This window comes from Aplysia californica, unplaced genomic scaffold (assembly GCF_000002075.1).
Source record: "Aplysia californica isolate F4 #8 unplaced genomic scaffold, AplCal3.0 scaffold00430, whole genome shotgun sequence".
Taxonomy (NCBI): Eukaryota; Metazoa; Mollusca; class Gastropoda; order Aplysiida; family Aplysiidae; genus Aplysia; species Aplysia californica.
Window position 1 is genome coordinate 494,449 of NW_004797700.1, and position 12,404 is coordinate 506,852.

Below are 12,404 nucleotides of genomic sequence, written 5' to 3' on the forward strand. Positions count from 1 at the left end.
TTTCTATCGTGAGTCTCAAGATCTACACTTATAATCCAGTTGCCCCTCCCCTTTACATGTCTAAAATAGCGTTCCATCTCTGACTAAGTTCCCGCGCCTTTGTTTTGTCGTTCCACACTATTACGTTGTGACCACACCAATTTTTGTATTATATATTCGGCCAGTATATATTCTAATACAGTAACACTGTTGTTATAGTATGCTGACAGGTCATTGGCCTATTATTGATCCCAAAATGGGAGGGGAAAAAGGGGGGGAGTGTTCCATTCTGTATTACAATCTACTGGCCGAATATATAATATATTTTGAAATGAAAGTAATTTTAGAGCCTCAGTCAGATTGTGAGTAAACTTTGTTTTTGGCATTGTTGCCGTTGTTATGATGATAATGATAATAACAATAATAATAATTATTATTGTTATTATTATTATTATTATAATTCAATTGTATTTTGTATTCAATATTTTATTCTCCTTATTTTTCTTCACAGACCACTGTTCACTTACGATGGAGACATCAGATTTAATCATCGATGGTATTTTCCTGGGAGGAATAACGTCAGCCAAAAATGAGAAGGAACTACAAGCTAACAACATCACTCACATTCTCTCAGTAATGAGGAAGCCTTTGCCGGAGTCTGTGAGGCACAGTCGAGTCTGTATGAACATCAACGCAACTGATACGTACAAATGTGACCTTCTACAGTGGTTCCCAGACGGCTTAACCTTCATTGACAAGGCCCGGAAGAATGGAGGGATTGTATTGGTTCACTGGTCCGTTGTTAAACAGTAGCAGGCTACTTTTGTGATACGTTTTTTCTTTGTTTATTCTTCCTTTAAAAAAATTGTAAAAATAATTGTAGATATGTTTTTACGTCCCCATCAACACAATTTAGATCTTTTAAAATCTATATAGATCTAGTAGCCTATACTATTGTTTAGTACTGAAAACTTTTGTTCCAATATTGTATTGCTCCTACGTTTAAGGTAAAAGTACATGATCCATAAATGGAACATGGGTGGTTGGCGGGTGCTCTGGTGTGGTTTGCTCCTTCTTTCCTATCAAACATCTATCGTCCTTATCTCCCCTTCTTCTTTTTTATGTTTGTTACTCTCTTGTAACACCTCTAATCTTCTGGCGCTCATATGACCTTATGCAGTTGCGAGCATCGTAAAACCTCTACTAAAACAAACAATAAATGGAACACTATCTATGCAGGAATGGGTTAAACAATTCGTACAAGAAAATGTTAGGGTCAGTATAAAACAAAGAAAGGATTAATGTTCTTCATTTTGTAATGTTTTTTGCTGTCTGTTATAGTATTGAATATGGAGGCTAAGATTTCATGAATAATGCTTTCTCTCTTATCTTGAGACTGGTTCTCTATTGGCTGAGATATTCTGCTCTCAGTTACCAGGTTCTCAAGTTAATTTAATCTTAGTTCAGATCACATTCTTTCCTAATGCCATCTTTGTGTTTTGGAACAGGCCATCCTTTGTTTCAACCTTTAGAAAATGGTGTATCACAAATATTGGTCTGTGTCGCAAGCATCCACTTAAGTCCGCTTGGGTATTTTATCTGTCAGAGACAAAAAAAAACTAGTTCTCTTTGTGTTGTTCCTATTAGAAATCATGAAAAGCAAAACAATTACAAGCCTTGACCATAGCATTAAACTGCATTTTGGTGGTGTTGAAAGGTGCATCTTTGATAAAGCTTTGAGAGGAGGGGAAAATAATAAGTTCTCAAAATTTGGACTTACTGGATTATTTGCGACAGCGAAGACATATGTGTATGCTCTGTGAAGTTTGATTACTTTCAAAACTACTCTAAAGCATCCTAGGTCTGTCTGGAAATATTTCGATAGTATCATGAAGCATATGTGAGGCGGTGTGGTGGAATCAGGCGCTCGTCAATTTTTGGGCATGTAGAGTTATTGGTATCATCTTAAAGCTTGTTCACTTGTCTTTATTTGGATGAAAAAAATATCCATTTATCTTGAATACAAGTCGAGATATTTGCAAAAGGAGGTGGGGGTCACCTGTTTTCAAAAGTAAAATTAGTGAGATAATGACCGCCAAAGATTATTTATTTACTTAGCTTAACAGTGCGGGTTGCAGAAAATTTACATTTTTTGTGCCTTTAATTGTTTTTCAGAAAAATTTACACAGGAATGAGTTCTTTAATGAGCATCAAAGGTGTTGAGCCTAAAAACAAAAATTCGATAAAAAATCACAAACCTGGGTAAAAATGCAAGTTTCTTAACTTTGCTTATTTTGACAAGAGCCTGATTCCGCCACGTTACCTCACATATTATATTGTATTAATCTGTAGTGTGGGAAAAATACTAACTCACTGTTCATCTTTTGAAGGGATATTTCACTCTCTTGTTTGGTCTTCAATAACAGATTCATATTTTCTATTTCCAGCCAAGCTGGGCGGTCTCGCAGTGCCACTATTGTCATCGCATACCTCATGTACAAGCTTAACCTGAGCTTCAAAGAGGCCAGAGACAAAGTGAGGGAGTGTCGGCCAGTCATCAGGTTTGTTTCTTATCATTAGGCTTTGCAAAATATAAACTCTTACACATCACAGGCTTATTCTCGCTTTTGTAGCCTCAAGTTTTGTTGAAAATAAAAACACACTAGCATTTTCATCATCTTTATAAACGTAGTTTTCCAGCTAAGAGCATGTATTTTCCATTAAAATTGTTGCTCAGAAAAGAATGAAGATTTGACATATTGTTGTGTCTTTGGACCAGTGGTTATCAGATTCGTAACCATTAAAGGTCGTAGGCTCAAATCTTTTTGGGGCCAGTTGTGTGTCCTTTGGAAAGGCTCTTTTCTTGAATTTTCTCCACTTCACCCAAGTGGGAATGAGTATGTGTACCCTGCTATAGACAGCGAAAGACCTTGTCAGTTGTTACTGTTTGAGTGTGTGTAATCTGTAGCTTGAATTGTATGCTTTCCCATAAGCCAAGAATGTTTCTGAGTGTTTTTATAGTTTGCTGGGGTAATAAGATCTTTGTAAAGCACATAGAGCTTGCTGTAGAGGTTGATATATACACTGTATAAATGCAATTATTTATAATCAGATTATTGTTATTTTTGTTATTATTATTATTATAAATATTTTAATATACAGTTGTAGTACAGGCTAACAGATATTTATGACAAATGAGTAGAATGAAACAAAAAAATGTAACCAAGCATTTTTTTTACTTTCTTGGTCTCTTCTGAAGAGTATTGCTCAGGAATTGCGTGTGTGTCACTTGTAATGAAAGTGGAAAATCTGTATGAAAAACTGAAATTTAGCATGACAATATTATTGATCTTCTTATACAGATATTTCAGTGTCATCCTGACCAGGACACATTTTGTGTTTAAAAAATGTTTGGTGTTGTACTTAACCCTTTTGGCTGGAGGTCACCCAGTTTTGTCACACCCTAGAGTAGTGTGGCCTTGTGAGCAAGAGAACTATAAAATAAAACCCTGCTCAGGGAAAAGGCTGTAAAAATATTAGTTGGAGTACAAGACCCTCATACTTTTACATCTTCTTGTTCAGAAATGGTTTCTACATATTAATATAAGTAGGTTAATTTGGGAGGGGGGGGGTGTGTGAAAGGTTTGTATAAGAATGATATATATATATATGTTGTGTGAAGTGTCACTTTTATCACCGCTTCCTAGTTCTTCATCTACTGAATTCATGATGGAATCGTAGAATGTTCTATCAAATTCAAAACTGCTGCTACAAATTTGTAAAAGCTGAAATATACACCATTTGCTAAAGGAAGAGGAAGTCCGTGAGTTCAATCTTCAAAACAGAAGATTTCCCTTCCTTTTTAGCTTCAAAATTCTGTGTTTTTAGCTCATGATTGGTACACCCCCCTCGATCGCCAGTATACCGGCGAGCTCCATCCGATGGGGTTCATTACGTTATCGCAGACATACCCACTATAAACATCCAAAAGGGTTAAACACGTCTGCTCATTACAGTAGTCTAATATAAACTGTGGGCCATGCACTTTTTAGAAAGAAGTGTCAGGAGTGTTAATGGGCTGTCTAAATTCTTTCTTGGTTTCTACGGTTTTATTTTTTGTTAATGTCACAAGTTATGGAATTAGGTGGAGTCTGTACTGCATAATATGCTTGTATGAAAACTAGTATTGTCCTGGTCATGTTGATTAAATTAATAAAATAATTTTTTTTTTCTTTTTCAATAAATTCCTCCTATTTTCCAGGCCAAACAAAGGCTTCAAGGAGCAGCTGTTGAGGTTTGAGTTCATGGGCTCTTCCATCAAGGCTGGGAGCTTTCTCTCCCAATCTGGTAAAACCAGAAAGCCAGGCACTAAACTGAAAGACTCTCCAGATTATGATGAAGGTTTGAAGAAATGTTTTTTTGTTACTCTTTCTTTTTGCCTTTGGTTGATGTGATTGTAATTTTTTGTGTGGGGCCTTTTCTTTTCTCCAGAGAATGATTTTGTATTTGGGAGCAGTTCTAGATCTAGAACATAAGCAGTTATTCTTAACTCCTTCTCTCAAACAAGCTTGCTCCCAGCTGCTTGCGGTCAGAACTGCTGCGCCGGTAATTAGCTGCTGGCAGCGGCTCAGACACATTCCTTTGATGACAACTTCGACGTCAAATTAATTTTCAGCAATTTCCTAAAATACGTCTCTTTATCAGGAGTTCATCCTTCAGATGAAGAACTATCAAATAGGTTCACTTGCTTTGATTTAATCACCAATTTAGTGACATATGTGTCACTTTTGAAAGATTTTGTACCAAAAGAGGCCCCGTGCATAGTGGGTTTACTCACGTCGGAGATAAAGAGTTAAACCCTGGGTAGTGCAAGAATGTCCTAAATGTGAGCCAGCGTGGAGGAATCAGGCTCTCGTCAAAATAATCCAAATGAAGAAACTTGCTGTTTTCTGCAGATTTGTGAATTTTTATGGAATTTTTTTTTTTGGCTCCACACCTTTCATGCCCATTAAAGAACTCGTTTCTGTGTGAATTTTTCTGAAAAACGTTGATTAAAGGCACAAAAAAGTAAATTTTCGGTTACCACGGACTCTTAAGCTAAGGAAATAATTAATCTATGGTGGCCATTTTCTCTCTAATTTTACCTCTGACAACAGGTGACCCATACCTCCTTCATTTGCAAATATCTCGACTTGTATTCAAGACAGATGTATACATTTTTCATCCAAATAAAGACAAGTGAACAAGCTTTAAAATGATACTGATTACTCTACATGCCCAAAAATTGACGAGAGCCTGATTCCACCTCGCTGTCTCACAAATGGTTTCAGTAAAATGTATGAGATAATTTTATAGACATATGAAAGTAATGCACCAAGGTTTGTCCATAATGTTAAACTTTGGCCTAGTAAGTGCTCCTGAGACTTTAAGCCATACTATTTATTATTTGAATTGAAAATGTCTAATATAATAATAATAATAATAGTAATATTAATAATAATAATAATGATAATGAAGATCATTTCTATTGTGCCCACTCCCGTGTAAACACAGCTCTAGGCGCTTTACATAAATGCATATACGAACAATATTCACGCACGCGACATACAAACGCGCACACACACTCATACACACAAACACAAACACACACACATACACACACACGAACACACGAACACACTCTCACGCACACATTTATAACACGCACACATGTGCACACACATGTACGTCAAACACCCCCCCCCCCCCCACACACACACACACGCACACACACACACATCTACTTGCTTATCACACGCGCACGCTTACACATCGTCACGAAATGAGCACATATATAATAAAATAATATACACAATGCAATTCACAAAATACATAAATGGACACCTAGTCATTTACATAACATTGTACTGAACATGAATCTAGTAACATAAAAATTATGTCATTAAATGTGTCTTTAAAGATTAAAAAAATTTAGACTCAGATGTTGTATGTCTCGAGGGTTGGGGAAAAGAGTTCCAAACTGATGGAGCGTATAAGCGAAGCACTTGTTTTGTTTTATTCCATGAGCTTCAGGTTTTTCCATTGTTTTTCTTTGTAAACTTCAGAATCCGAGGAAGAATATGATGAGGATGATGATTTTGTCGAGGAAGCCACAGGGAGACTGACAGACGCACAAGAGGAGAATGGTTCCGTATTTCGGTGCAAAAAGTGCAGGTATAGTTTTTTCTAAATTTCTATAACTGCTGTGCCAAAGAGCTGCATGCTGGCTGCGGCTTGAGCACCTTCTTTTATGATGACTTCCAAGTCAAAAAATTATTTGTCTGGTTATTTCGTTAGACACGCTGAAGTTGGCAATGCTAAATTGTTATTTTTTTCGGACTCGCCTGAATGAAAAAAAATCAATTTTAAAAAACGGCCTCAACAAAATTTGTCGAACTTTTGGAACATAAATGACACAGCATTGGTGCAGATACTCAGAAAAGATGGTATCTGCGCACATAAGAGAAAGCTGTAACTTTACAACTTCATCCATCGGGCACACAATTCGCTATGAAGTAATTCCTCCAAACTTGAAAGTTGATTAAAGTTACCATGAAGTTTCTCTATGAAAAGTTCAAATCGATTTAAGTAATACATGAACAGTATCTGTTACATTCCAGAAATTCCTTACTTTTCTTAAAACGCTAAGTCTAGGTTTTGTAAGTTGACTGAATAATAGGGATGACTTCTCGTAATTGGGTTATAAGAATAATTTCTAGCTTTCCAGGGACACTGAATCAGCACCAGACTTTTCCAGCTTTATTTTTCGTTTCTATGACCATTGCAGTAACTGACAAAGTAACCGATTTCTTTACATTCATAATTATGTTCGTGCATATTTTCGACATAAAAACTAAGAATGAATGTGCTTGCTGTCATTATTTTTATTCCATACAAGAAGTTTATCTCTACCCATGTATTTACACGATTTTATGGGTTTTTTTAGTTGCTTATATTATATCTTTTTAGTTGTATGCAGGCTGCCACAGACACAGCAGGATTCATGAACAAATGCAGAGTAACTTTCTCTTGTTTAATAGTAAAATAAGAGCTAACGCTGATCGTCTTTAGTTTAAAAATGCAGATGTGCATCTTTCTTCTCTTATAACTTGACTATTACTACTCGCACAGATTTAAGATTTCTCATGGTAAAAGACATGATATTCGTAGTCAGTTTAACACAGATTTTGGAGAGGTCTGTCGTGCCTTTTTAAAATTAACAATCATTTATTCATAAGTTTGTAACGAAAATAGGACAAATTGGGTACTCTACAAACACTTGTCTAAAACAAAAACTAAGGCACAGAAATTAACCATTCTAACACAGAATAAATCTCAAGACCTTGGGCTTTTAGTACATCCGCGTAATGGTTTGATGTGTGGGATGGGGAAGAAGTTATATTGTTTTAAACATAGCCAAAAATGTGAACTTGCTAACCGACACCGGCAAAGTCGCTTCGGGGCTCATTAACCCCATGACCCTGAGCCGGGGAGCTCCGACAGGCTGCCGAGTCACGCGAACTAAAAGTAACAGAATCCGGTGAAAAGTGACGCTGTGCCCAATAACATTGACATGGTATCAATGTTCAGAAATACATGTGTCTTCCCAGACAACATGACTTGCTCAGCTGACTGTGTCTTCTTACAAAGTAGAGAAAAGACGCTTGAATGCATAACCCCTTGTTGACTTTTCAGATGATGTAAGCATTTTTGTTCTAATTTCAGAATGGTACTATTTCATGAAAGTTATTTAACTTCTCACCTCTCGGGAGACCATGAGAGACACAAAAATTCAGCCAGTCACAAGCAAAAGGTACCCAGTGAAGTGCGTAAGATGAACTGCGAACGAGCCATATTTGTGGAGTGTTTGCCCTGGATGGAGGGAGATGCCAGTTCTGACTCTGGAGAGGTATGGTGTCTTCAAATCAAGACTCTCTTGTTTGTGAGGCAGCCTGGTGGAATCAGGCTCTCGTCAAAATAATCAAAGTGAAGAAACTTGCATTTTTCCGCAGGTTTAGGAATTTTTATCAAATTTTTTGTGTTTTGGCTCAACACCTTTTGTCCATTTACAAACACATTCCTTTTGAGGATTTCACCGAAAACGTTGATTAAAGGCACAAAAATATAAATTTTACAATTTCCATGGACTTTGGAATTTACCATGAAGTTTTGGCGGCCATTTTCTCGCTAATTTTACCTCTTAAACCAGGTGACCCCCACCTCCTTCGATCCAAAATATCTCCACTTCTATTGAAGATGGATGGGTAATTTTTTCATTGAAAGCAAGACAAATGAACAAGCTTCAAGATGATACCAATAACTCAATATGCCCAAAAATTGAAGAGAGCCTGATTCCACCACACTGCCTCACATTTGTTATGCTATTTCCCATAAGCAGATTAATAAAGAAGTTTTAGAATGATTTTAGTTTAGCTGCGTTTTTAGCTAAGAGAAGGTTGCTCAAATTGTGATGATTGTAAATAGAGTTTTGAATGCCACACTTGCTGCAAATATCACTTTTCGAAAGTTTTTTTTCTCATCTACTTCTTTTAGTAACTGCAATTTTAGCTGACTCTACCATATACTTCATTTTGAAAGCAAGTTGATTTTCTGTGTTTTCTGCCTCAATTGTCTGTCTAGAATTTTGACTTGTACATGCCCAGATTTTTGGGTGATTTAAAATTTCATCCTAAAGAATGCTCTGCAAAGGCATACATACTACATTTATTAATACATGTATATGTTTATGTATCTGTTTATATATTTATATTTTTTAATATGTATATGTTTATGTATCTGTCTATATATTTATATTTTTTTATATGTATATGTATATTTTATGACCCATTCTCACAAGGCCAGTTTAAAATTGGTTCGACTCAAGAACTTTTTTCACTTGCGTATAATACAAATTTTTTTTTTTTTTTTAACTAAGGTAAAAATATTCCCATCCCCTTATTATACACCTGACATTCAGTTAGGATCAGGCCCAACAAAAGAGAAGTAATGCCGAAAACTTCTAATTTATTTCTAATGTGTTTATTACAAATCATCATGGTGTTTGGCTTTGCTTACCTGCCGTATGAGTCTCACAGATCAAATCAATCTCAATCCAACTACCAATAGTTGTTACAGGTAAGACACAATAATATTTGTTGATGCCTGGCTTCACTTGATTTTAAACATGTTGAGCCCTCCTGTCAGAATGATAGTGTTTTAGAGCCTGTAAAAGCTGAGATTGTTTCAGAATGCTGTCAGGTCGGCTGGGGTAATAATATTGATTAGAAAGCGCCTAGAAAGCGCCTAGAGCTTGCTGTTGATCGGGAATTTGAGTGGGAATTGCCGGAATATCCGCCATATTCTCCTGACCTGGCCACATGTGATTTCCACCTGATCCCCAATTTGAAAGAACACCTTCGTGGACTCCGATTTCACAGTGAGAGGAGGACATTATTCAAGTAACAAAAGAGGCAAATAAGTGCCTGGATAAATGCACTTACGACAGTGCGTTTAACGGCTGGCTACAGCGTATGCACAAGTGCATTGACAGCGTTGGACGCTATATTGAATAGAGCAGATAAAAAGGTGCATTGTGCCAGATTTCATCAATCTAGGTCTTTTGGTTTTTGTTTTATAAAGGAGGGTAACTTATTTGTGAGGCTGCGTGGTGGAATCAGGCTCTCGTAAATTTTTGGGCATGTAGAGTTATTGGTACCATCTTAAAGCTTGTTCACTTGTCTTTATTTGGATGAAAAAAATATCCATTTATCTTTAATACAAGTCGAGATATTTGCGAAAGAAGGAGGTGGGGGTCACCAGTTTTCAAAAGTAAAATTAGTGAGAAAATGACCGCCAAAGATTAGTTATTTTACTTAGTTTAACAGTGCGTGGTAACAGACAATTTACATTTTTTTTGCCTTTAATCAGCGTTTTTCAGAAAAATTCACACAGAATGAGTTCTTTAATGGGCATGAAAGGTGTTGAGCCAAAAAACGAAAATTCGATAAAAAAATCACAAACCTGCGGGAAAAATGCAAGTTGTATCACTTTAATTATTTTGACGAGAGCCTGATTCCACCACGCTGCCTCACATTTATGAAATGGAGTAGTAGGGCTTGCTGTTGAGCGCGAAATGCCACTATACAGATTGATTGTGATATCTCTTATTATGTATTATTACAACTGTTTGCTTTTGTTTTCTCTTCTTTTCCAGATCCATTGTCCAAAGTGCCGTGCTGTCATTGGTTCATATGTTTGGCATGGTATGTGAAGCAGAATAAATACTCCCCTCTCTTTTTTCATGTTATTTAGAGATATAAAGTCTTTCTTTTAAATTTAGATTTTCAAAATCCAGGGACACAGAGTTAGAGACAGAAAAAAAACCCAAAACAGATGTAAAAAAATGAAGTCAAAAGAGTGGTTGAACAGAAACTGGCAAATGCATGTGCATGTGTTCGCGCATACACACACACACACACACACACACACACACACACACACACACACACACACACTCTCTCTCTCTCACACACACATAGACTCAAAAAGTGAGACAGAGAAATGAATCTGACCCATGTTTGTGATGAAATGGTCAGGTTTCTTTGACATTGTAGGCAGAAGATATGTGATGTGTGCTAACAAAATGACTTTCTTCTCACACTCGGTGAATGGAGATATTGACCAAAATTTGATATAAATAGGGGTTGAATTTGTAGATTTTGTGCTGATGCCATTCTCCTCAAGTTTAATTTGTCTTTTACCATAAGGCACTAATAAATTGTAAAAACTCAACCTATGATTTTGACACTTTGTCTATTTCCATGGGACTAAAATCTAAGAAATAATTCAATTTGCCAGCATGCCTTTTACATGCATGCTGGCAAATTAAATTATTTCTTAGATTTTAGTCCCATGTCTGTTTGATTCCCACTTGGAAAAATTATATTGTCGAATGTCTCAATTTTTCTTCTTGGATGCCACTCAGCCCTGACAAAGCAAGTTGAAGAACATCATGCCTCCTAAATGATCTAAATTGTGTGAAAAAGGACTTAACTTAAACATCTACTTTCAAATCAATCTCCCTTTTTTGTGCTTGTTTCAGGAGAGAAATGTCCGTGCGGTGCTTGGGTAGCCCCAGCTTTTCGGGTCAACAATCAAAAAGTGGAGAATATTGCATCTCATCAAGCACTTGCTCAAATGAACAAAGTGGAATGTTCGGATTTACCCTCCGATCTCACAGAATCTGGGGCATGTGGTGTCCGTGTTGAGGATGTGGAGAACTGCACAGGCGGACTCGGTGTCTTGAGTTTGAACGACTCGAGAAAACAAACAGATCACGGGTCTCCTTGATTTGACTGACTGGTTACATTTGAAATTGTGAAGAATATTGACATTATATATATATGACTACAACAAAACGAAATGACTATATCAACCACCTACAGAGAAAGAAACAGACCACGATCTTCCGCCTACGAACAGAACATATACAGCTCAACATTCATTTGAACAGAATAAAACCAGAACTTCCCCCAATGTGTCCGTTGTGTGACTATGCATATATGAGACAGTGGAACATCACCTTTTCCACTGTACAGCCCTAAATGACATCAGAGCTACACTTCTCCCTCCGAGACCTAACTTCGACCACACACTCTACGGAACATTACAGCAACTGCAGCAAACCTGCACTTATCACTACATGGCATTGGACAGAAGGGCGAGAGCCCAGATTTTGCTGGATCGATAACAACAACGACATTAAATATCTGATCTGCTTGTTCGCTTTTCCAGCTTACGAGTCCATGGATTATATTATGTTGTTGTCTTTGTTTTTAGGGATCCAGTAGTATCTGAGTGTTACCTCTTCTACTTGATGCCATTCTGTAATAGCTGCCTGTCTGTTCTAATTGTTGTCTTGAGGAGGAGTAGAGGCAATTAGTTGTGTGGTGTAGCTTGGGAAGAAAACATCCCCTTAAATCAGTTAGTTTTCTACAGAAGAACAGATGATGTGTTGTGTTTGTTGGGTTCCTTAGATTATTGTTGGATTCATAACAAGATGTGAGACAAACATCGGGATAACGGTAAGGAACATTGAGGCAGCCATCTTGGTAACCCAGAATGCAATAGTTTATTTCTTTAGAATTGATGACAACATCATATCCGGATCGTTACCGATTACTATAATTATCGAATATTACATGATGTTCCACTGTATCGGAGGGGTAGTCACATAGTGGGCAGGCAGCAGACTGCTTTACTCCAATTTGGTTGAGATATTGGTTGAGGGTTACGTGTTGTGTTCTAAATTGGAAGATTATGGATTGATCTCCCCTCTTCAACTCATTGATTGGATCTTTGACCTGTGGTTTATTCATGTGGCCATA

The 12,404-nt window shown here is 36.9% G+C and overlaps 1 protein-coding gene across 2 annotated transcripts in view; it reads left to right on the forward strand.

Moving 5' to 3' along the window:
* The window catches only part of LOC101856118 (dual specificity protein phosphatase 12), a 13,536-nt gene extending 1,706 nt beyond the window's left edge, over window positions 1-11,830 (forward strand). The window contains exons 2-9 of one of the 2 annotated variants that reach the window (XM_005104662.3): window positions 491-773; window positions 2,427-2,540; window positions 4,241-4,380; window positions 6,084-6,192; window positions 7,744-7,927; window positions 10,232-10,280; window positions 11,120-11,409; window positions 11,778-11,830. In XM_005104662.3, coding sequence (XP_005104719.1) covers window positions 508-773; window positions 2,427-2,540; window positions 4,241-4,380; window positions 6,084-6,192; window positions 7,744-7,927; window positions 10,232-10,280; window positions 11,120-11,367 — 1,110 coding nt within the window. In that variant the 5' untranslated portion in view covers window positions 491-507 and the 3' untranslated portion in view covers window positions 11,368-11,409; window positions 11,778-11,830. Of the gene's footprint in view, window positions 1-490; window positions 774-2,426; window positions 2,541-4,240; window positions 4,381-6,083; window positions 6,193-7,743; window positions 7,928-10,231; window positions 10,281-11,119; window positions 11,529-11,777 lie in introns of those variants that run through there. The other variant, XM_035971409.1, reaches the window with a different exon arrangement.
* The last annotated feature ends 574 nt before the right edge of the window (window positions 11,831-12,404 follow it).